The sequence below is a fragment of the Saccopteryx bilineata genome, chromosome 11, assembly GCF_036850765.1.
Source record: "Saccopteryx bilineata isolate mSacBil1 chromosome 11, mSacBil1_pri_phased_curated, whole genome shotgun sequence".
Classification (NCBI taxonomy): Eukaryota; Metazoa; Chordata; class Mammalia; order Chiroptera; family Emballonuridae; genus Saccopteryx; species Saccopteryx bilineata.
Genome location: NC_089500.1, coordinates 33,030,651 through 33,054,127, shown reverse-complemented (window position 1 = coordinate 33,054,127; position 23,477 = coordinate 33,030,651). Strand labels below are relative to the sequence as shown.

General features: G+C 41.6%; 1 protein-coding gene across 5 annotated transcripts in view; it reads left to right on the top strand.

Annotated features, from left to right (window-relative positions):
- The window catches only part of ZNF397 (zinc finger protein 397), a 44,424-nt gene extending 25,636 nt beyond the window's left edge, over positions 1-18,788 (top strand). Inside the window, exons 1-4 of one of the 5 annotated variants that reach the window (XR_010727484.1) lie at positions 5,787-6,137; positions 6,510-6,724; positions 13,279-17,502; positions 17,545-18,788. Coding sequence is in view for 4 of the 5 variants with exons in the window: in XM_066246922.1 (XP_066103019.1) it covers positions 6,625-6,724; positions 13,279-15,224 (2,046 nt within the window). In the remaining variant the exon portion in view is untranslated. Of the gene's footprint in view, positions 1-5,631; positions 5,705-5,786; positions 6,138-6,187; positions 6,210-6,509; positions 6,725-13,278 lie in introns of those variants that run through there. The other 4 variants (XM_066246922.1, XM_066246921.1, XM_066246923.1 and 1 more) reach the window with 4 other exon arrangements.
- The last annotated feature ends 4,689 nt before the right edge of the window (positions 18,789-23,477 follow it).

The following is a 23,477-nucleotide window of genomic DNA, read 5'->3' as shown; positions in this document are numbered from 1 at the left end:
GCTGGGAAAAGGCAGTCGGGGTTGGGAGCAACCAGCGAGTCTCTGGGGCGGGGGGGCACTTGGTGGGACAGTTCCAAGGCAGAACAGTTGATGGTCGACTGAAAGAGGAAATTTTTAAAAATAGAGAGAGCGCTGAGCTTAGAATAGCATCAAGATAAAAATAGAACCTAAGGTCTCAAATTTTGGGAAGAGGGACTGGAGCATCATCACACACCGCAAACACATTGACTTGCTGTGCCAGCCCGAGAAGTTACGGGACCCGGGAAAGACGAGGCGACGGTGCACGGCGGATAGACCCTGCCGTGGGGTGCAAGGGCATGGAGGGGGCTGCAGAGCGAGAGGTCAGAATAATTTTCTCGTAGAATGCACTACTCAAACTGAGCCCTGAAGAATAACGAAAATGTCGATTTAAGGAAGCGCCATGTTCCTAAGTGGGGAGCGGCAGGAACGCGAGCAGGGCAGTGGCAAGTTCAGGGCATGGTCGAGAATTAGCCCAGCTAAGGGATAGGTTGCGGTCAGGTTTGGAGAGTTTCAAACGCGAGGCTCAGGAGTTAGGGATGCAGTTAATAATCGGTGCAGATCATTACATAGCCAGAAGTTTACTTTGGGCATCATATGGCAGTATGTGCTGTGTAAAGTAGATTAAAGGGCAAGAGAGATGAGAGAAAGTGCACAGCCAGTTAGAAATCTGAACTAAGCAAGATTTGATACATCTGAAAATTAGATTGAAGATGGGGAAGGAGATGAAATCTCCAAGGGAGATACTGTGAGAAAGAAACAGAATTGTGAAATACTGATGTTTGGGGGTGTGAAGAGGAAGAGCAGATAGAGGAGCTGCTCAGAGAAGGAGAGCCCAGATGGTTCAAACATAAAAAAGCCAAAAGGCCATTTCACACCTAATCTCTTTACCAAAAGTTTGTCAAACTGTCATCACGGCCTTGTCTCCACAGCATGCTGTCTGCATAGGCTGAGCATTTTCCAAATCATTAAGTGCTGGCTTGTTTTTGCTTAGCAGTTCTATTCTCAACTTATTTCTTTCCTTTCATTTTTCACCATAACCAGAAAGGAAAATGGAGGCCACACTTTGCACACCAAGCTTGCAAATCTCCTCAGCTAAATGTTCAGGTTCAAATTTTTACAACCTTCATTTTCCACCCAACAGCAGAATATGATTCAGTTTCTGCTATGTTATAACAAGGATCACCTTTTCTCCATTTTCCAACAATGTTTTCCTTGTTCTATCAGAGTCCTCACCAGAAATATCTTTTTTTTTTTTTTACTTTACAGAGACAGAGAGAGAGTCAGAGAGAGGGATAGACAGGGACAGATAGGAACAGAGAGAGATGAGAAGCAGCAATCATTAGTTTTTTGGTGCGCATTGCAACACCTTAATTGTTCATTGATTACTTTCTCATATGTGCCTTGACCGTGGGGCTACAGCAGACCGAGTAACCCCTTGCTTGAGCCAGCCACCTTGGGTCCAAACTGGTGAGCTTTTGCTCAAACCAGATGAGCCCTCGCTCAAGCTGGCGACCTCGGGTTCTCGAACCTGGGTCTTTTGCATCGCAGACCGACGCTCTATCCACTGCGCCACCGCCCAGTCAGGCCCAGAAATATCTTTAATGTTCATTATTTCTAGCAACATTCTGTTAATGACAATGTATGTATTTTCTAAGATGGACAACCATTCTCACTTCTTTCTGAGTCCTTTTCACTTCTTTCTGAACCCTTGCCAGAATTGCCTTTAATGTCCATGTTTCTACTAACAATCTCTTCAAGGCATCCTAGGATTCTTTTCTTTTATTATGAGCCTTAAAACTCGTCTAGCCTCTAGCCATTACCCACTTCCAAATACACATCTACATTTTTAGGTATTATAGTAGCATCCCACTTCTGGTACCACAAACAGAGTGGCTTTATACAGATCTAATAAAGGTGCTGGCAGGGTCATGCTCCCTTTAAAGAATCTGTGCCAAACCTATCTCTAACTTCTGGTGGTTGCTGGCAATCCTTGGTGTTCTTTGCCTTGTACATGCATTACTATAATCTCTGCCTCCATGAACACATGGCACCTCTCCTCTCTGAAAGTCTGGTCTGTGTCTGAATTTACCTCTCTTTATCAATGTAAGGATACCAGTCACTGGATTAGGGAGCACCTTAATCCAGTATGACCTTATCTTGATTACATCTACAAAGATGTTATTTCCAAATAAAGTCACATCTGCAGGTACCAAAGGTTAAGACTTGAACATATCTTTTTTAGGAACACAGTTCAACCTATGACAATGTGATAACTACAAACCAAGAGTTGTTTAAACTGCTGTGACTTGATTTTCAGTTACTTAGAATTGAACACTTTTCAAATTGATGCCAATGAGCTCATTGATTGAAGATAAAGGAAATAATCTGATCAGAATTCAACTTTAAAAGTCTGGGGAAGTCTGGTGTTTTTTATACAAACCTACCCATCTCTGTCAAAGTGAATTTTGGGAACTCTGATTATAGTGGCCAATCCTTTTCTTTTTTTTTTTTCTCCTGAATCTGATTTTTCAACAGTGGTTCTGTATTTATTTATCTATTTATTTATTGCAAGTAGAGAGAGACACGGACAGGAAAGTAGAGAGATGAGAAGCATCAACTTGTAGTTGTAGCACTTTAGTTGTTCATTGATTGCTTGGGGGTCTGGGGGGTGCTCCAGCTGAGCCAGGGACCCCTTGCTCAAGCCAGCAACCTTGGGCTTCAAACCAGCGACCATGGGATCATATTGATGATCCAGAGACCTTGCACTCAAGCTGGTAAGCCTGCATTCAAGCCAGATGATCTATGCTCAAGCTGGCGACCTTGAGGTTTCAAACATGGGACTTTAACATCCCACCCAGATCAACACTATCCACTGTGCCACTACAAGTCAGATAACAATGGTTCTGTTTTTAAAAGTCAAAGTTAATGGGGCATGCGCATTAACATGTCAAAAATGTCATATTATCCATTATTTGAACAAGATGTCTTGTTCAAAACAAACAGCAGTCTAGTTGTTAATACTGATTTGATCAAAAGAAAAGCTAATCTTTTTATGTGCCTTCACAATTTGAATTTATGTCCCTTTTTTTATCTAGAACTGGAAATTGATATTTACATTAAAATTCATTCTTTGTGAAAATTGCTTATATAGTTTAAGTAATCAAATGAAATTTATTTCCAATACAGTATAATATATGACAAGAAAAAGTTCACATGTGGATCTTTATGTTCAACTTTCTGAGGGAAAAGTCCATAGTTTTCACCATTATCTCAAAAAAATTAAGAACCACTTCTCTAAAATCTATGCCTAAATCAGACATTTGTTAATTTGGCCTAGTTTTCCCCAAGAGGAAAAGGAAAGAGGAATCAGGTAGAACATTGGTGATGAAAAGCAAGGACCTACAACCAAGATTACTCTACCCAACAGAGCTATCATTTAGAATTGAAGGATAAAAGTTTCTCAAACAAGAAAAAACTAAAGGAGTTCATCACCACCAAACCAGTATTATATGAAATGTGGGTCTTCTTTAGTAAGAATAATTTTTTAAAAAATAAAAAATATGAACAATAACCCTGGCCTGTAGTTGGTTAGAGCATTGTCCCCAGATGCCAAGGTTGCAGGTTCCATCCTGGGTCAGGGTACACACAAGAATCAACCAATGAGCATATAAATATGTGGGACAACAAATTGATGTTTCTCTCTCTCTCTCTCTCCCCCCTTCCTCTCTCTAAAATATCAATATTAAAAAATTTAAAATATATGAACAATAAAATGAGAATTAACTTTTGATAACTTTCTCATTCTGTTTTACTGAAAACCTGTAAAAAAATGGTATGTCGCCTGACCAGGCGGTGGTGCAGTGGATAGAGTGTCGAACTGGGATGCCGAGGACCCAGGTTCGAGACCCCGAGGTTGCCAGCTTGAGTGCGGGCTCATCTAGTTTGAGAAAAAGCTCACTAGCTTCAACCCAAGGTCGCTGGCTCGAGCAAGGGGTTACTGGGTCTGCTGAAGGCCCGCGGTCAAGGCACATATGAGAAAGCAATCAATGAACAACTAAGGTGTCACAACGAAAAACTAATGATTGATGCTTCTCATCTCTCTTCATTCCTGTCTGTCCCTATCTATCCCTCTCTCTGTCTCTATAATAAAAAAAAAAAAAATGGTATGTCAACTTTTGGCATTCTCATACACTACTGATAGGAATGCAAAATGATTAAGCCACTCTGAAAACTGAGGCAGTTTCTGCAAACGTTAAATATACACCTACCATGTAAGGAGAAAAATGTCCATATAAAAATTTATACATGAATATTCATAGTATCTTTATAGTAAAAAACTGAACCCAAATACCCATCAACTCGTGAATAGATAAATTATGGCATATACATCCAATGGAATATTCAACAACAAAGGGAAATGGACTAGTGATACACACAGCACTATAGAAAAATCTCAAAATAAGTGAAAGAAGTCTGACCCAAAAAGAGTGCATTCTGTATGCTTCCATTGAATTAAGTCCAAAAGGAGAAAAATAACATGGTATCAGAAAGCAGAGCACTGGTTGGGGGTTGAGGGAGGAGAGGGAGGGATTTCCAAGGGAAGGAGAAAACTTGCAGCGTTTCTGGATGTGTTCACTATTTTGATTGTGGTGATTTCACAGTTGTATGCTTATGACAAAACTAATAAAATTATATACCTTAAATATTTGCTGATTGTTGTATGTCTTTTATACCTGAGTAAAGCTCTTTCTAAAACAAATTATTTGCACCTCGCTACTTGGGAGGGCTGGACCCAAACAAGTTCCTTACAGGTATATCAGGGTCTCATTCTTACATCCTGAAGATTTCATATATAGCAAGAGGGTCTTAGGCTGGACCAGGAAGCCCTCTTCCTCTACCTTAAACCACCAGTTCTGGCAGCCATTTTCTCATACCTGTACCTTTTCTTCCAAGCATCTTAACCCAAGTCCCATGTCTCACTTGACTCAATTCTCCTAATTCCCCCTTTATTTCCCAAGATATTTCCAAGAAAAAGTAATATCCTAATGCTCTGCACCTTCCTCTGCCCCCAATTTCGCCCCCCCTCCCCCCGCCCTGACCCTTAAGTCATGAGGACTGAACTGGCAAGCAAAGTTTTTTTAGAAGGAGACTCCATTCCCTTTCTTGATGGCAGAATAGAAAACCAGCTTCCCAGCAATTCAAGGATTCATTGCTGAGCATTACTTATTTTTACTGCAGTGGTATTCAAAGCCAGAGAGAGAGAGAGAAGGGGGGTAGCAGCAGGAAGCATCAACTCCCAAATGTGCCTTGACCGGGCAAGCCCAGGGTTTTGAAATTAGCAGCAGCAGGATCACCCGAGAACCTGGGCTACCTCCCCAGACCTGCTGAGTTGGTGGGGCCCAGCAATAAGTACTTTAGCAAGGTTTCGAGGGGCTTAAGAGGCGTTCCCAGCCAGGGGGGGCGGGGCAGAATGAATGTTAGAACGGAAGCACACCAGCCAATCTAATGCGGGGGTGGGGAATAACAGAGGTAACTAAGGAAAAACTCCTCTGTAGTCAGGAAACCTACCCTGCCCCAGGGGGTGTTCCCGAAGGTTGTTTCCTAACATTCGCATCACGAACTGGCAGGCAGGGCGAGGGGTCTGTCGCTGGCACACCAGATCCCTCGCTACGGCTCGGCTGGGGTCAGTCCCGCGGACGCTGAGGTGTTAAATCTCAGCCACCCGCCCCTCCCCGCCACGCCGCCCCTGCCGCCGCCCCGCGCGTGCGCAACGCGAGGCCCGGCCCCACAGTGCTGCAGTCCTCCGGGATTCCTGGAGGCGACCCCGCGATGTCGGGTTCGCAGCTTGCGAGGCTTGACAGCGGTCTGGAGCACCCGTCGAAGAATGGGTGATGCCGGCTCTCGGGGGATCTCGCCCCTCCAGCGGCCTCGCAGCGCTGCCAGCGATCCGTGCGCTGCTTCTTAAGGCCATGGAGAGTCAAGGCCACCCGGGGTCGCCCCTGGGCGCGGCTCCTAGGCTTGGCGAGCTGGTTCGGTTCTTGGCCCAGAGTGCTGTTGGTATCCGGTCAGCCTTTGCTGGCCCTGGGCTTCAACTGAATGAACGTCGGAAACTGGGGGTGGGTGGAATCGGAAGCGTGGATACATCCACGTGAATCAGCTGACCGTGCCTGAAAAGAGCAACCGAACGTGTGAGGGCTGGAGGGAGGGAAGGAGGGAAAGGCAGATCGTGATGATGGGTCGGTAGAGTGAGTCATTTAGGAAGGGATGCGAGTAACAGTGTTAACCACTGGGGCAAAATTCTCCTGCCTTGACTTTCAAGTTATATCTTTATTTTGCTAGCTTTAAACCCCAATGATGTTTGAAGATCTCTGGACTTGAAATGGAGAATATACGCCAAGAAGGGCAATACCTGACTCCTGGATGATGAGAGAGGAAGCTTAATTAACTAAATGAGATTTTGTTTTCTCCTTTATTTCTTTCATATCTAGAGGATGTTTCTGGTGGTCTGGGGTCAGAAATTATATCTCCAGTCTGCAATGGTGCCCTTCCAAACCCGGTGGTGCCCAGTAGCCTCCAGGTCGCAGACCCCCACTTACTGAGGAAATGGTAATTCTCCAGTTGCTCCCTGAGATGTCAAGTGTCCGGTTGCAGCCCATGGAGATACAGTCCAATTGTGAATCTCAAGACCACCACCTTCTGTCAGGTGAGAAGCAATGTATTGTATCTTTCTCCATGGTTTTGGGGAGAGGAGTGTTACCATTGTTATGTTAGTGTCTTCAAGTGCTATTGGTATTCCTCATTGCTTACCCCTCACTCCATTAGGCTGTACCATATCGTTAGTGCTGCAAGTATAGTCATATGCGTTTACTGTGAATTCTGGCAATCAGATTCTCATGAAATTCCTTCCTCTTTGCTAAGTCCCCCAAATCATCCATTTTTTCCCCCATTATAATCACCTTGTCACCAATCTGTCAGTGCTTGGTATGTCCCCCTTTAAAATTTTTTCAAGTCATTTTGCTTATTTATTGTAGGGCAGTAGTTAAAAGTTTTGGAGCCTGAGAACCCAAGCTTATGGCGATATGAAGCAAACATAATATAACTGGATTATTAGTTAATCAGTGAGAGAGGAGACATTCTTACTATTCCTTCACCCTTGGCTCCTATACCCTGGCCCAGGGAAGATAATACTGTTTGTTTTCCTCTGGTTTAAGGTGTATTGCATCCTGTACAACACCACCCCACACTTGGTGGTGTTGCCTAACTGATACCAAAATAAACTTCAGCTAATAATTTCACCATTACTGCAGTTTGTGTCTGGATGATGGTGCATGTAGTAAGACCTTTGATTTACATAGGTGTGAGCTCATTGCTGTAGTTCCTTTCCTATAAAATGACTACTGTGGAGGCAATACTGAATGGATTACCAGGGGAATAAATATAGCCATGGTATTCTTAGTCAATGCAAATTCGTGTCTGGACTATGTATTTAGTCCTTTGAAAACAAATTGCTGCCCTTTCTATGATAGAAGGGGTCAAATGTAATGAATCTGGCCCCAAGTGGATGGCTAGTTCATCTTCAGGTAATGGTACTGGCTTAGTATTGCCTTTTGTGGGTAGGGTACATAGCAGTGGTTATAGGCATATCAGACTTGATGAGTGGAAGTCCATATTGGGGTTTTTTTTTCTTTTTATTTTTTCTGAAGTTGGAAAGGGAGAGGAAGTCAGACAGACTCCCACATGCGCCTGACCGGGATCCACCCGGCATGCCCACCAGGGGGTGATGCTCTGCCCATCTGGGGTGTTGCTCTGCCGCAACCAGAGCCATTCTAGTGCCTGAGGCAGAGGCCACAGAGCCATCCTCAGCGCCCAGGCCAACTTTGCTCCAATGGAGCCTTGGCTGTGGGAGAGGAAGAGAGAGACAGAGAGGAAGGAGAGGGGGAGGGGTGGAGAAGCAGATGGGCACCTCTAATCTGTGCCCTGGCCAGGAATCGAACCTGGGGCTCCTGCACGCCAGGCTGATGCTCTACCACTGAGCCAACTGGCCAGGGCCTATATTGGGGGTTTTTGGGGGGGGTTATTATTATTTTTTATTCATTTTAGAGAAGAGAGGCAGAGAGAGAGAGAGAGAGAGAGAGAGAGAGAGAGAGAAAGAAAGGAGGTAAGAATAGGAAGCATCAACTCCCATGTGTGCCTTCACTGGGCAAGCCCAGGGTTTTGAACCAGTGACCTCAGCGATCCAGGTTGACACTTGATCCACTGCACCACCACAGGTCAGGCTGGAAGTCTATACAGTTGAGCCCATGCATAGCTTTCATCCCTGTTGCTATGACCACTTTGTACCTGAGTTCATTGGGCAAACATTGGTAAAAAGGTTGACTGGCATTCATACTGTGAATCATCATGTCCATGTGACTAGGAGGCTTCTCCACAGTGGATGTCCTTTGTTGAGGATTCACATGGGACAGAAATATATTCATTCTTTGCTCATTCTAGGAGGTCCATCCTCGTACTTTTCCTCCAGAATCCTTATTACTAGTCTTCTAGTCTTATTCTTTCCAGGTACCTACTTAATCAGATAACCCATTAGTCACTACCCATCAGTCAATATAGACATGTATCTTAGGCTATGTTCCTTCAGTGAAAAGTGGACAACTAACTGGTTGTGTATCTAAATTCTGCCCACTAGGAAGATTTACCTTCACTGGCATGTTTGAGACCACAGCTGGGTTTAAGTGAAAGCTATTTGCTTTCAGCCTGTGCCTACACATGGGTAGACACATCTGTAAACCAACAATGAAAGTAAATCTGTACCTTTTCAATCTCTGTTAACTGGTAGTAGGGAATATGCATCAGGCCATGAATATAGATTGAGGTATATAGATAGGGGAAACAGGAACAGGCGCTATGATAATCTGAGTCACCAGCACATAGGATTTACTTATCTTCCAGACTTGCTTTTACAGTGGAATATAGGTTTCTATGTCCAATTTTATGATTTGGTGGATTAAATAACAACTAGTACACATTGGTCAGTTTGTAATAGTCATTTGGCACTCTGTGGTCAAGCATTAAGTCTCTGTTAGTGCCCAAGAGCAAACTAGGACCTGCTCTGGTATCTGTTGCCTCAAAATTCAGGGCTCATCATGCGTTGTACCTCTCTGAGGTGGTAAAGAACGGTTGGAGATATAAATGAAGTGAGAGAACAAGCCATGTGACTATTCAAGAGAAAAGTATTCCAGGCAGAGGGAATAACAAATCAAGAGGTCCCTAAATATATCAGGAACAGAGTGAGCCTGGGCTAAACAGGTAATAGAGGTGATGGAATGAAATGAGGGTAGAAAGGGCCAGATCATGGAACCTTCTAAGCCATAGGAAGAATTTGAAATTTATTCCCAGTTTAATGGGAATCCACTGGAACTCTATATAGGATAATAACATGTAAAGATCACTCTGACTGTTGTATGGAGAATAGGAGAAAGGTAAGTTAGCAAGAAGAAAGCAAATGCCTTGAGAGTAATCAACTATGTCAGATAAATTAAGAATAAGATCAATAATTGATCATTGGACTTGTCAAGATAGAGCTTACTAGGGACTTTAATAATTTTAGTTTCAATGTAGTGATAGAGATAAGAGCCTAAAGCAGTGGGTTAAAAAAAGAGACTTAATGTTAGTTAGAATATAGAGCAATGTTAACACTACTGATGGAAGTGTGAATTGGTTTAATCATTTAAAAATATCTAGTTGTAGACCCAACAATTTTAGTTAGGGGAGGGGGGCAAAAGGGGTATAAAAAGAGACACAGGGGTGGAGGGTGAGTGAGTTATATTCAGTGGGACACTTGAATCCATGTAAACACAATAAATTAAAATTTTTAAGAAAGACCCAACAGGCCCTGGTCGGTTGGCTCAGTGGTAGAGTGTCGGCCTGGCGTGCGGAAGTCCCGGGTTCGATTCCTGGCCAGGGCACACAGGAGAGGCGCCCATCTGCTTCTCCACCCCTCCCCCTCTCCTTCCTCTCTGTCTCTCTCTTCCCCTCCCGCAGCCAAGGCTCCATTGGAGCAAAAGATGGCCTGGGCGCTGGGGATGGCTCTGTGGCCTCTGCCCCAGGCACTAGAGTGGCTCTGGTTGCAACAGAGAGAAGCCCCGGATGGGCAGAGCATCCCCACCGGTGGGCGTGCTGGTGGATCCCGGTCGGGCGCATGCGGGAGTCTGTCTGACTGCAAAAAAAGAAGCAACTACTGCGAGTTGATGTTTCTTGTTCCTCTCCCTACTCCCACCTCTCTAAAATCAATAAATAAAATCTTTAAAAAAAAAAAAAAGAAAGACCCAACAATTCTGATCCTAAGGTTTTATAACCTAGAGAAACACCTGGATATGTGCACCGAGATAGAGATCCTGGCATCTTCATATTGGCATTGTTTGTAATAGCAAATGTTATCATCCATTGAAGGAGAAAGGGTAAATAAATTGTGGCATATGTCACACTATAGTAGTGAACATGAATGTACTACAGTTATACACATGAATATAGATGAATCTTCCAAACATAATATTGATCAAAAAAAGAAAGTCACAAAATACATGTGGAATAATTTCACAAATGTATAAAGTTTAAAAACATACCATATTTGTCTGCTAGGTCTGCCATAACAAAATATCACAGACTGAGTGCTTAAACAATGCAAACTTATTTTCTCAAGTTCTATGCATTAATTTTGGTCATCTGTGCTTTCTTCTAGAAGTTATATAGTTTTAGCTTTTACGTTTAGGTTTTTATTACATTTATAGTTAATTTTTGTGTATAGCATAAGAATTGAGGATAATTTTGGTCACGTTTTGTTAAAGAGACTGTCCTTTTACCATTGAATTATTTCACAACTTTGTTGGAGATCAATTGTACATCTATGTTTAGATCTATTTATTTACTCTGTTCTATTCCATTAATGGGTATGTGTGTCTTTATGCCATTATCACACTGGCATAGCTTGATTTCTGTAGCTTTTTACTAAAGCTTGCAATCAAATAGTGTAACTTCTTAAATTTTGTTCTTTTTCAAAATTGTTCAGATTCTTCTGTGCCTTTCTACATAAAGATTTAGAATCACTTTGTCAGTTTCTACAAAAAAGCCTGCCGAGATTTTGATTGGGGTTGCATTGAATCTATGGATCAATTTGGAGAGAATTCTACCATCTTAACAATATTAAATCTTTCTATTCATAAATGATAGCATATATTTCTGGTTACGAGGTCTTTAATTTTACATAGCAATGTCTTACAGTTTTAATTATACAAATGTCGCATATATTTTGTTGAATTTGTTTCAAAGTATTTCATTTTTTGATACAGTTGATTAACATGTTTTAAGTTGTTTATTGCTAGTATGTAGAAATACAATTGGTTTTTATATATTGTTGTAATAAACTCATTTATAAGTTCTAATAGCTTTTTTGAGACACTTTAGGATTTTCTATATGTGTGTCGTCTGTAAGTGAAGACAATTTGACTTTTTTATTTGTATGTTTCAATTATTTTTTTATCTTTATTGCATTGGCTAGGAGTATTGAAAAGAAGTTATACAATGTTGAATAGAAGTGGTAAGAGAGGCATTATTGCTTTCCTCCCTTGTTCCTAGAAGAAAAGCATTCATTATTTAACCATTAAGTATGATGTTAGCTGTTCATTTGTCTTTGCTTTTTGTTGGAATAGTTAATTTACATATAATATAGTTGATGTTTAGATTTAAATCTACCATCTCCTTATTTGTTTTTATTTATCTCATTTTGTCATTTCTTTTGACTCCTTTTCAGTCTGATTTTATAATATTTATTTTTGTTTTTAGTTTTTTCTTTTTATGTTTATTGTATTGATTTGAGGGAGAGAGAAAGAGAGAGAGAGAGAAGAAGGGAGAGAGAGACAGAAACATTGATATGCTCCTGTATGTGCTCTGACCAGGGATTGAATTGGCAACCTCTGTGCTTCAGGGTGATGCTTTAACCAACTGAGCTATCCAGCCAGGGATAACATTTTTCTACTGATTTATTGTTTATACATTGCTTTATTGTTATTTAATGGTTACCTCATAACAGCCTTTCTCAGATGTGATTCTGTGAGAGAATGAAGCCCACGTACTCTAAGGCACCCGCTGTAAGTAATGTATTACTGTCTCTACTGTGCATCTGTTGTGGTACTAGCTATGTTACCATTTTGCGGAGAATTAGGAAAATAGTCATTAAATTCTTTTCTGTTTTATTTTCTTATAGAACCTTGATTGAAAAAGGCTGCCTTAGAAATTACAACATACATATTTATTTGTTTATCTTAATTTACTATTTCTAGGATAATCCAAAGACCTTGTAATATTTTAGTTCTATTTACCTCCCTCCCATTGTACTATTTTTGCCATATATTTTAATTCTACATATATTGTAAACCCCACTTGGAGGCCTGGGATCTTGGACATTTGCCTTTAAAACTAGCCTGTGCCATGTTTTCAGCTGTCTAGACCACCTGCAGTCTGACAGTGGTGTGCCCGTAACAGTGGGCTGGCAATCCAGAAAGTCACGGAGCTCTCACGCTGCCACCATCACAGGCATCTGGGATTTCTGAGCACAGGACCAGCCTTTTCAAAACTCAACTCAACAAGGGTTTCTGACCCCACCTTTCTAACTTTTTCTTGGTTTACACACCTTATAAATAAGTTTGGTCAATGAATGTAGCTGTTCCAAAAAAGGGGTCATGCATTCTTGGCTACTTCCTTGGTGATAATCAGGCCAAAAGGCCTATTTTTAAATTTAGGATTCTGTCTTGACCATTCCTGGGCATGATGCTCCTTTCTTTGTCCTAATGGCAGCCTCTGGCCAGCCTAGTTGCTATACCCTCCTGATTGCTGATCCTTCTCCCACTTCCCCTCACCCACACCCACTCTTTCAAACTGCTTACCTTACCGATGTCCATACACTGCTGATGTATCAGCTGTAATTTAGTGAGACTTTCCTCATCACTGGGATTAGGCTTCAGTTTTCCCAGATCTCCTGTGGCAAACACATACAAACCAAATCTGGCCAGCCACTTCTCTAAGTGGTGACTGTGATCCATTACTTACTGATTTCTTCCCCCTCCCTCTCCAAGGATAATTTTGTGTTTTGTAGTACTCCCATATTGTGATTACCATTTTATAGGTAAATAGTGATCTGTTGCACCTGAAACTTTCTTACAGTCGGGAGAACACATTCCATTTGGATTTTGTTTATTATTCTAGATAGTGAGACTAAGTCCAAGTTTGGAGAGCTGGCTTCAGAGGAGAGAATTACAGAAAAAACTGAACCATTGACTGAAGAGCCTGGCAGCCTCAAAGACAATGTTCTCCAGGACTCCAAATGCAGAGACTTCTGTGAATTTGGGGATAAATTAAATGAAAACGATCAGAACCTCTTTAAAAGAAGACAACGTAACTGTGATGAATGTGGACGAAGCTTTGCTTGGAGTACAGGCCTTATTAGGCATCAAAGAACCCATTGGGAAAAACCCTATGAATGTGATAAGTGTGGAAAGGCATTTAGTGTGAGCTCAGCTCTGGTTCTGCATCAGAGAATTCATACTGGGGAGAAACCCTATCATTGTAATTGGTGTATTAAAAGTTTCAGTCAGAGCTCAGACCTTATTAAACATCAAAGAGTCCACACTGGTGAGAAACCGTATAAATGCAATGAATGTGGGAAACCTTTCAGTCAGAGCTCATATCTTATTATACATCAGAGAATCCATACAGGAGAGAAACCCTATCAGTGCAGTCTCTGTAGTAAAAGTTTTAGCCAGCGCTCAGACCTGGTTAAACATCAGAGAATCCATACTGGAGAGAAGCCTTATACATGTAACCAGTGTAACAAACATTTTAGTCAGAGTTCTGATGTTATAAAACATCAAAGAATCCATACCGGTGAAAAACCATATAAATGTGAGGTGTGTGGGAAAGCCTTCAGTCAGAGCTCAGATCTGATTCTCCATCAGAGGATCCACACTGGGGAGAAACCGTACCCGTGCAATCAGTGTAGCAAAAGTTTCATTCAGAACTCAGACCTTATTAAACATCGAAGGATCCACACTGGAGAGAAGCCCTATAAATGTAATGACTGCGGGAAGGCTTTTATTCAGAGCTCAGTCCTTATTCTGCACCAGAGAATTCACACAGGAGAGAAACCCTATCCATGTAATCAATGTAGCAAAGCCTTCAGTAGACTTTCAGATCTTATTAATCATCAGCGAATTCACACTGGAGAGAAGCCTTACCCATGTAACCAGTGCAGTAAGATGTTTAGTCGAAGATCAGATCTTGTTAAACACCATAGGATTCACACAGGTGAGAAACCCTATGAATGTGACAAATGTGGGAAAACCTTTAGTCAGAGCTCCAACCTTATTCTCCATCAGAGAATCCACACTGGGGAGAAACCCTATCCATGTAGTGATTGTACTAAAAGTTTTAGTCGTCGTTCAGACCTTGTCAAACATCAGAGAATCCACACTGGAGAGAAACCGTATGCATGCGATCAGTGCACTAGAAGCTTCAGTCAAAGCTCAGACCTCACTAAGCATCAGAGAATCCATTCTGGAGAAAAGCCCTATCACTGTGATGGTTGTGAGAAAGCCTTCAGTCAGAGTTCCGACCTGATTCTTCACCAGAGAGTCCACACTGGAGATAAACCGTACCCGTGCACACAGTGCAGCAAAAGTTTCAGCCAGAACTCAGACCTCATCAAACATCAGAGAATCCACACTGGAGAAAAACCATATAAGTGTAATGAGTGTGGGAAGGCGTTCAGTCAGTGCTCGGCTCTTATCCTACACCAGAGGACCCACACCGGAGAGAAACCGTATCCGTGTGATCAATGTGGCAAAAACTTTAGTCGGCGCTCTGATCTCATCAACCATCAGAGAGTCCACAGTGGGGAAAAGCCATATAAATGTGACACATGTGAAAAAGCCTTCAGCACATGTACTGATCTTATTGGACATCAGAGAATTCACGCCAGGGAGAAACCCCACAGGTGTCGCCAATGCAGCAGGAACTTTACCCAACTCTCTGAACTAATTGATCACGAGCAAGTCCATTCTGGCCAAGACAGTCTAAATGAGACGAATGTGGGAAAACCTTTAGTGTATACACCAACTTTATTCACTACCAAAGACACTATACCAGAAAAATAGAAATACTATTGATTATGAAAAAGGTTTTAATCAGTGCTCAACTCTTGTGCTACATTAAAAAAAAAACTATGGAAAGAAAACATTGATTCAATTTTCATAATGAAAGTTTAACTTAGAGTTCAGACATTACTAAACTTAAGAAAATTCTGAGGAGGAATCCTGTGTGTTGTGGGAAAATGTTCAATGTAAATAAAAGTTTTACTGAATGTCAGCAACAATGGAAAGAAATTTGTATCTGCTACAATGTAAGAAAAACTCTAGTCTTATTCAAATATGTTCTACAAAAGGAGTGTTTTATCATTGTAAGAAATGTATAACAATATTAAGAACCTTGCCAGATATTACAAAAATCAATGCTGTAGGGTGTAAAATCAGAATTTAGAAATATATTAGTATTATAATCTCAAATTTTTAGTGAGCCCAAATTACCTATTACATATAAAGAAGTTGTTTTAGATAATGTAGGGAAAACTTAAAATTTTTTCATATTTAATTGGCATTCACTCTGATATACACTTATCTGCTCACAGCTAGAGAGTTCTAGCTTATGCTAGTGCTAGCTATCGTTAAATCTCGTGTAAAAATACTATGCTATTCTGGTATTAAATTTATTGACTACATTACTCCAGTGCCCCATTTTATCAAAAAAAAAATTTTTCTGGCCTAGTTTTGGTTTTTCTAATGAGAAGGAGTTTTTATGTTCCTGTGATGTTCACAGAAAATATGGATTTGTTTTGCTCTCAATAATGCAGCCTATAAACTTTAGTGGTTTGCAGTCACTTCTTCCATACTACCACTTAATCACAGCTTCTAAATATGTAGAATAAAAAAACTGTGTAAGTCAAAGTGTGAAGATTTCTCTACTACTATATATATTTTTTTATTTTATTTTTTACATTTTTATTCATTTTTTTAAAGAGAGGAGACACAGAGAGAGAAAGAGACAGAGAGAGGAAAGAGATAGAAAGAACAGAGAGAGGAGCAGGAAGCATCAACTTCCATATGTGCCTTGACCAGGCAAGCCCGGGCTTTTGAACCAGGGACCTCAGCGTTCCAGAAAGTTTTTAAAAAAATAAAAGTTCAGGCCCTGGCTGGTTGGCTCAGTGGTAGAACGGCAGCCTGGCGTGCGGAAGTCCCAGGTTCGATTCCCAGCCAGGGCACACAGGAGAAGCGCCCATCTGCTTCTCCACCCCTCCCCCTCTCTTTCCTCTCTGTCTCTCTCTTCCCCTCCCACAGCCAAGGCTCCATAGGAGCAAAGTTTGCCTGGGCGCTGAGGATGGCTCCTTGGCCTCTGCCTCAGGCGCTAGAGTGGCTCTGGTCCCAACAGAGCGATGCCAGGATGGGCAGAGCATCGCCCCCTGGTGGGCGTGCTGGGTGGATCCCGGTCGGGGGCATGCGGGACTGTGTCTATCTGCCTCCCCGTTTCCAGCTTCAGAAAAATACAAAAAAAAATAAAATTTAAATTTAAATTGTCTTTCTGTTATTAACTGTTTGTTAAAATTCTGCTACTATCATTTAATTTGAATGCCCCTATAATTTCCCAATTAATATTGCAGTCCAACACACTGTTAAATTACTATGTGCAAGGCATTTAAAGGTTTTATAGTGTACACAAAGTTTGTATACAAACATGTATACTGTCCCAACAAAGTATGTATTGAATAATGATTAAGGCTGATGTATACAGAAAACACAAAGCTCAAGGTAATCATAAAGGCAGACAAGAGCCCAGAGGAGGTAGGGTTCAATAATGATTGGAAAGAAAAGGGGAAGTTTTGTGGAGCTCCTGAGACTTGAGTTTTGAAGGGTGAGGTAGGGGCATAAAGGCAGGAAGGAAATAGTTAACAAAGGCACAGAAGCAAGGTATAAGAAATAATGTGGAGTGTGCTGCTTGGTCATTCATTCATTCAATAAGTATTCAGTGTCAGGCGCTGCGCTAAGTGCTCCTGAAGGGGAAACAGGTTCCCGCCCATAGTTGAAGTGTTACGAAAATAATGACTGGAATGTGTCCTTAAAAAATGAAGAGTAAGGTGGAAATAAAAATGAAGTACAAGAAAAGACAGTTGAATGTGATAATAAACAGGCACTTAAACTCTGGGGTTTAGTGTCATCTATAAAACAAAAGTTCTAGGTGTGATGGGAGATCTTTTTCTGCATTTTGCTTTCAAGATAATGGGAGGCCATTAGGGCCTTTGAACCAGGGAATGGCATGATTATCTCCCTACTTTATAAAGAGTCTAAGATTAAAAGGAGGAAAGAAGCAGCAGAAAGGAAAACAGTTTGGAAGTCTGGAAATAAAATCCTGAGGTTCATGTAAAAGTAGAGGAGCTTGAAGGCAGTGACATGATAGGTTGAAGAGTGAGTAGGAAGAAAAGTGTACAATCAATTACTGCTCTTTGGGGAATTTAAAAAGTGAAAAAGAAAAGGAGAATGATCAAATTTATATCTGACGTTTAGCCATCTCTCATAAGAATCAATTTTAAGAGCCAATTGCTTAATATATATTTCTACCCTGTGTCCTAAAGGTAAACTCAAAGTCATGAACTTAATACATGCACCCATGTCTTCCTCCTGAATTCTCTATCCTGGTGAACTGCATTACTAAAGACCTGGCTAGTCATGGCTGACCAGGTGGTGGCACAGGGGATAGAGCGTCGGACTGGGACGCAGAGGACCCAGGTTCGAAACCCTGCGGTCACCAGCTTGAGCTTGAGGACAGGCTCACCAGCTTGAGCGTGGGGTCGCTGGTTTGAGCAAGGGGTCACTCACTCTGTTGGAGCCCCCCAGTTAAGGCACAGATGAGAAAGCAATTATTGAATAACTAAGGAGCTGCAACAAAGAGTTGATGCTTCTCATCTCTCTCCCTTCGGTCTGTCCATATCTCTGACTCTATGTAAAAAAAAAAAAAAAGAAAAGAAAAGAAAAAAATCTGGCTATCCAGATAAAATGAGTAGCTATCCTCTACTCCTCATTTTCCTCCGGTTTTCTAAATCCAGTTGCTCACTAGGACTTGGAAATAAGTTATAAAAGTGACGCTACTTACTATACAAATTAAAGCAATAAAAAAGGAGGAGAAATGCAAAATATTGTGCCTGACATTTAATTCCAGTTGATTTCCCCAAACATCTGCTGATTCTTCGACTGGCAGAGCCAAAGACCAAGAAATACAGTCAAATGACACCAGAAGGTAAATGGAATTCTCAGCAAACTCACTGTGATAGGGAGTAAAAATTGGGTCACAGAACACGCCAAGCGGGAGGTGCTCTTGTAATCACCCGCAATCTCAATATAAACACTGAAAGGCTCTACCCTAGGCGTGAGAATGAAACCTGTGCGGAGCAAGTGTCAAGGAACGTCTGAAACAGACAACTGGGGTGACTGCCGGGGTGGGGTGGGGGCGGAGGGGAGATAAATGGTGATGGACAGAGACTGGACTTGGGTGAGCACATGACACAGTGGGGTGTACTGATGATGTGTTGTGGAACTGTGCACCTGAAACCTGTATAATTTTGTTAGTGTCACCCCGATAAATTCAGTAAAAAGGAATAAGTAAGTCTGAAACAATCTCATGAGGTCAGCCTTTTTAGTAAATTGTTATCTGCTCTTAATCTAGCTGCCAGGTAGAAGACAGGGTAAATCCTCTGGAGGATGACAATCTCATCGAGACTGTCACTTTTCATGTGTAATACTCAGTGTTCAATCAAAAATTACCGGAATAGAGTCACAGATATCAATATGAACTCTCATACACAGATGGGTAGACACAGAAACAATTATGAAAGGAGTATACATGGATTAGTATATATTATGTGTTCTCTGAGAGGGCTCCGATCATGGTTTGTAAATAGCATTCTGCAAATAAAAGGAACTAGGGTTCCTTTGAGAAATGGATGATTCTAGCGGTAGGGCAGCAAAACTACATGATGAACCTGGAGCATCTTATAGTACAAGAAAGGAAGCAAGAATTCAAAAAACAATACAGTGGGGGCATGTCAAAGGAACAAAGAAGTCCATTTAAAAGAGCTGCTAAGACCAAACAACATATTTTTTGTTCAAGACACACTTTTTTTTTCCCAAAAAAGTGGAGGGGGAAATGCCTGTGCATCTTATGGAGTGAAAAAGACGGTATTTTATTAAATATTTTAACACACCATTTGGTTCAGAATATTTTTTTTCTTATCTTTCTCCTTAAAACCCTAGGTGTGTCTTATGGAGTGAAAAATATGGTAAATATACATGAGCCCACACTGATGTAAATAAATATGGAAGAAGAGACAAACCATATTGGAGAATTACAAATAATGTATGTAGATTGTCCCCCCTCCAGGATGTGAAGTGTAATCCCAACCTGCTACCCCTAAAGAATGCTGAAACTGTTGACTCACTTCCAAGGAATAGGGTATGGGAAGTGGAAAAAAATAGTAACTACAGTGGAGAAACCTGGCAAAAACTACTTGAAGTTTTCTCAGCACTGTTGACATTCTGGGCCAGATATCTGGCTGTCTACCCAAATGTGTATATACATGTATCTGTAATACTTTTGCCATTTTTTCTGAATTGTTTAAAATTAAGTTGCAGCCTGACCTGTGGTGGCACAGTGGCTAAAGCATTGACTTGGAACACTAAGGTCGCTGGTTCAAAAAAAAACCCCTGGGCTTGCCTGGTCAAGGCACATATGGGAGTTGATGCTTCCTTCCTGTTCCCCGCCTCCCCCCTCCCCCCTCCCCACTCCCATCTCTCTCTCTCTCTCTCTCTCTCTCTCTCTCTCTCTCTCTCCTAAAATGAATAAATAAAATCTTAAAAAAAAAATTAAGTTGCAGACACAATGCCTCTTTGACATTTAAATAGAGCGAGAAGGGTGATTCTGAGCAGGGAGGTGACATAAGCTGCCTCGCATGGTCTGGCTGCTGTGTTGAGAACTGAGTGAAGTAGTGCGAACAGGAAAGCAGGGACACTATGGCCTCAGCAACTCTCTAAGGTGAGGACAATTCTAAGAACATGTTTGGGGGAAATTAAAAGTCTGTTCTGGGACACGTTAGGTTTGAGATGCCTAATCAGTCATTGTGGCAAGCTCAGTTTATAAGCCTGTTTGCAGGGCCAGGATTCCTGGTTTAGAGCTGGACTTCTCTGTGGTTGTTTCTGGAGCCTAGAAATGTCAAATGGATGCTCTACGGTGTAAACTGACCAGAGGGAGAGGGGGATCTGAAGTCTTCTCCCTCCTACCCCATGGTGAGGCGAAGATGAGGTATTCATACCACTTACTCTGAAGATGGTCAGTGAGACTAAGAGCTGTAGACAGCTCAGTAACAACTACTGCATTTGTTCTCTCCTTCCCTGCTTCACCTCCCGTTCACCCTGTTGACTTTTCCTGGGATTACATCACAATACAATTTTCACAGTAAGCTCTTCTCTTAGGCTGTTTTCTTAAGAACCTAGACTAAAGCAGGCATCAAAATGGGTATGCCTGGCAGGCAAAGGGATAATACAAACCTATAGTTCAGAGAAGGTCTAGGCTGAGACATAGAGTGGTAGAGATAGTATTTAAAGACATAGGAACAGATAAGATTGCCTAGGAAGTGAAATAGGTAGAAAAGATTTGAACACTGAGCCCTCAGGCATCCCAATATATGAAAGTCCAAAAAAATTAGGACATACCAGCACTGAGGCTGAGAAATCCCCATGAAATAGAAAGAAAAACCCGTGTTGTTGTTGAAGGCAAATGAAAATGTCTATTATACAAATATATTGCTGATGGCTCAAGCAATGTAAATCTAATAAGTGAATAGTGGAATCAGCAGGATGGAAGTTAGCAAACTTGACTAGAACTTATGTGAATTTGTATGATGTATAATAATATCACACCTCATTCCTGATATACAGTGAGTGGTCCCTTGTCTATCACAGGGGTTAAGTGAAAATCCACAACGTAGTGACCGTATATTTATTTTATTATTTATATATATTTTTAAGGCTTTATAAACCCTCCCCACACTCTTATAAACCTTTCCCACACTCTTATACTTTCTATACTCTTAAACACTTTCTACACTCTTAAACCTACTTAATTTTTTTTATCAAGTTTTTTTATTTTTATTTATTTATTTTTTTACAGAGACAGAGAGAGTCAGAGGGATAGACAGGGACAGACACAGGAATGGAGACAGATGAGAAGCATCAATCATTAGTTTTTTGTTGCGCATTGCGACTTCTTAGTTCATTGATTGCTTTCTCATATGTGCCTTGACTGCGGGCCTTCAGCAGACTGAGTAACCCCTTGCTGGACCCTGGCCAGATAAGCCCGTGCTCAAGCTGGCGACCTCAGAGTCTCGAACCTGGGTCCTCCACATCCCAGTCCAATGCTCTATCCACTGCGCCACCGCCTGGTCAGGCTAAACCTACTTAATTTTAACAACATATAAAATTCTATGTGGATACTCACCAGTGAATACTGATATGTTTTAATTGATATTTTTATAGCTTTCAATTTTTTAGGCTAGAAAATGCTTATTTTACCACAAAATAATTAAAATATATAAAAATACCTACATACCGCAAAATGTCATGATATAGTGAAAAACCCATGATACAAAATCAGATATATAAAACTTTAAAATCTGTGATACAGTGAGACTGTGAAAAGTGAACCATGATATGACTGGGACGACTGTCATTTTCACCTATTTTTTTTCCCCTGATCAATCTGGCCAGAAGTTTATCAATTTGATTATTCCTTTAAAGTTAGCCTTCTTATTTTTAAACTTTTCTATTATATTACCTTCATAAAGAAAATACATAAATCAATACTTTTGGGTGGCTGGCCTGTGGTGGCACAGTGGCTAGAGCGTCGACCTGGAACAGTGAGGTGGCCCATTTGAAACCCTGGTGTTGCCAGGTCAAGGCACATGCAACAAGCAATGAACAACTCAAGTGAAACAACTGTAAGTTGATACTTCCTGCTCCCCCCTTCCTCTCTGTAAAATAAAATCTTTTAAAAAAAGAAACTTTGGGGAGTTTAAAGAGATAGCTGGACACTTTCTATGCTCAGCAACTAATGCCCCTCCTTCCCTATCTCATTCAAAGCACACCGCTCACAAAAGTGAGGGGATCAGGGAACGTGCAGACACTCCAGTACTCTCAGCCTTTTGGACGGTGCATTTTCACCAATGAAATAAGTTGCATAATCAACTTTCTTTGACTTGTTTTTCTGATGTTAATAAAAAATAAATAAAATGCTTCTATTTTTTATTGCTTCATATCTATTTTGAAATGTCTTCTAATTTTTGTGAGCAGTGTAAGTCACAGTTGCACCAATGGCTAACTGGGTCTTTTATGATCCCCGCCTGCCCACAACCCTCACCCCAGTCATGTCTGGCCTCACCCACTCCCCCCACGTTCATTCTGCTCTAGACACTGGCCTCCTTGCTGTTCCTTGAACAAATGAGGCGTTGTTCCCACATCCAGCTCATTGTCCTCATGTTCACATGCCAGGAACATCTTTCCTCCAGGCTCAGCTTGCTTTCTTACTCATTTGTCCATCAAATCTCACTTTCTCAGTGAAATGTTCCCTGAACAACCTAAATTACAATGCCATTCCTCCTTGATTACTGTATCCCTTATTTCCTGACTTTTTTACTGCTCACCATGACAGTTTGTTTTTTCCCATTGCCACATGTAGTTTCCTACACAGGAGCATATAAATAGGTATAAAACTCCAAACTCTTATGTTGTGGCAATTTCAGATCCACAGGCCTAAGAATAAAATGAAGACCCTCAAGAATCCTGGAAGAAGGCCCTGGCCGGTTGGCTCAGCGGTAGAACGTCGGCCTGGCGTGCAGGGGACCCGGGTTCGATTCCCGGCCAAGGCACACAGGAGAAGCGCCCATTTGCTTCTCCACCCACCGCCCCTTCCTCTCTGTCTCTCTCTTCCCCTCCGGCAGCCAAGGCTCCATTGGAGCAAAGATGGCCCGGGCGCTGGGGATGGCTCCTTGGCCTCTGCCCCAGGCGCTAGAGTGGCTCTGGTCGTGGCAGAGTGCCCCCCCCCCCATGGGCAGAGCATCGCCCCAGTGGGCGTGCCGGGTGGAACCCGGTCAGGCGCATGCGGGAGTCTGACTGTCTCTCCCCATTTCCAGCTTCAGAAAAATACAAAAAGAAAAAAGAAAAAAAAATCCCGGAAGGGGTACAGAGGTTATGGGAGACTCCAAGGGCCACACAGATGCCCTTGAGGTAAACGTCCCAGGGACAATGGTTGGAGGT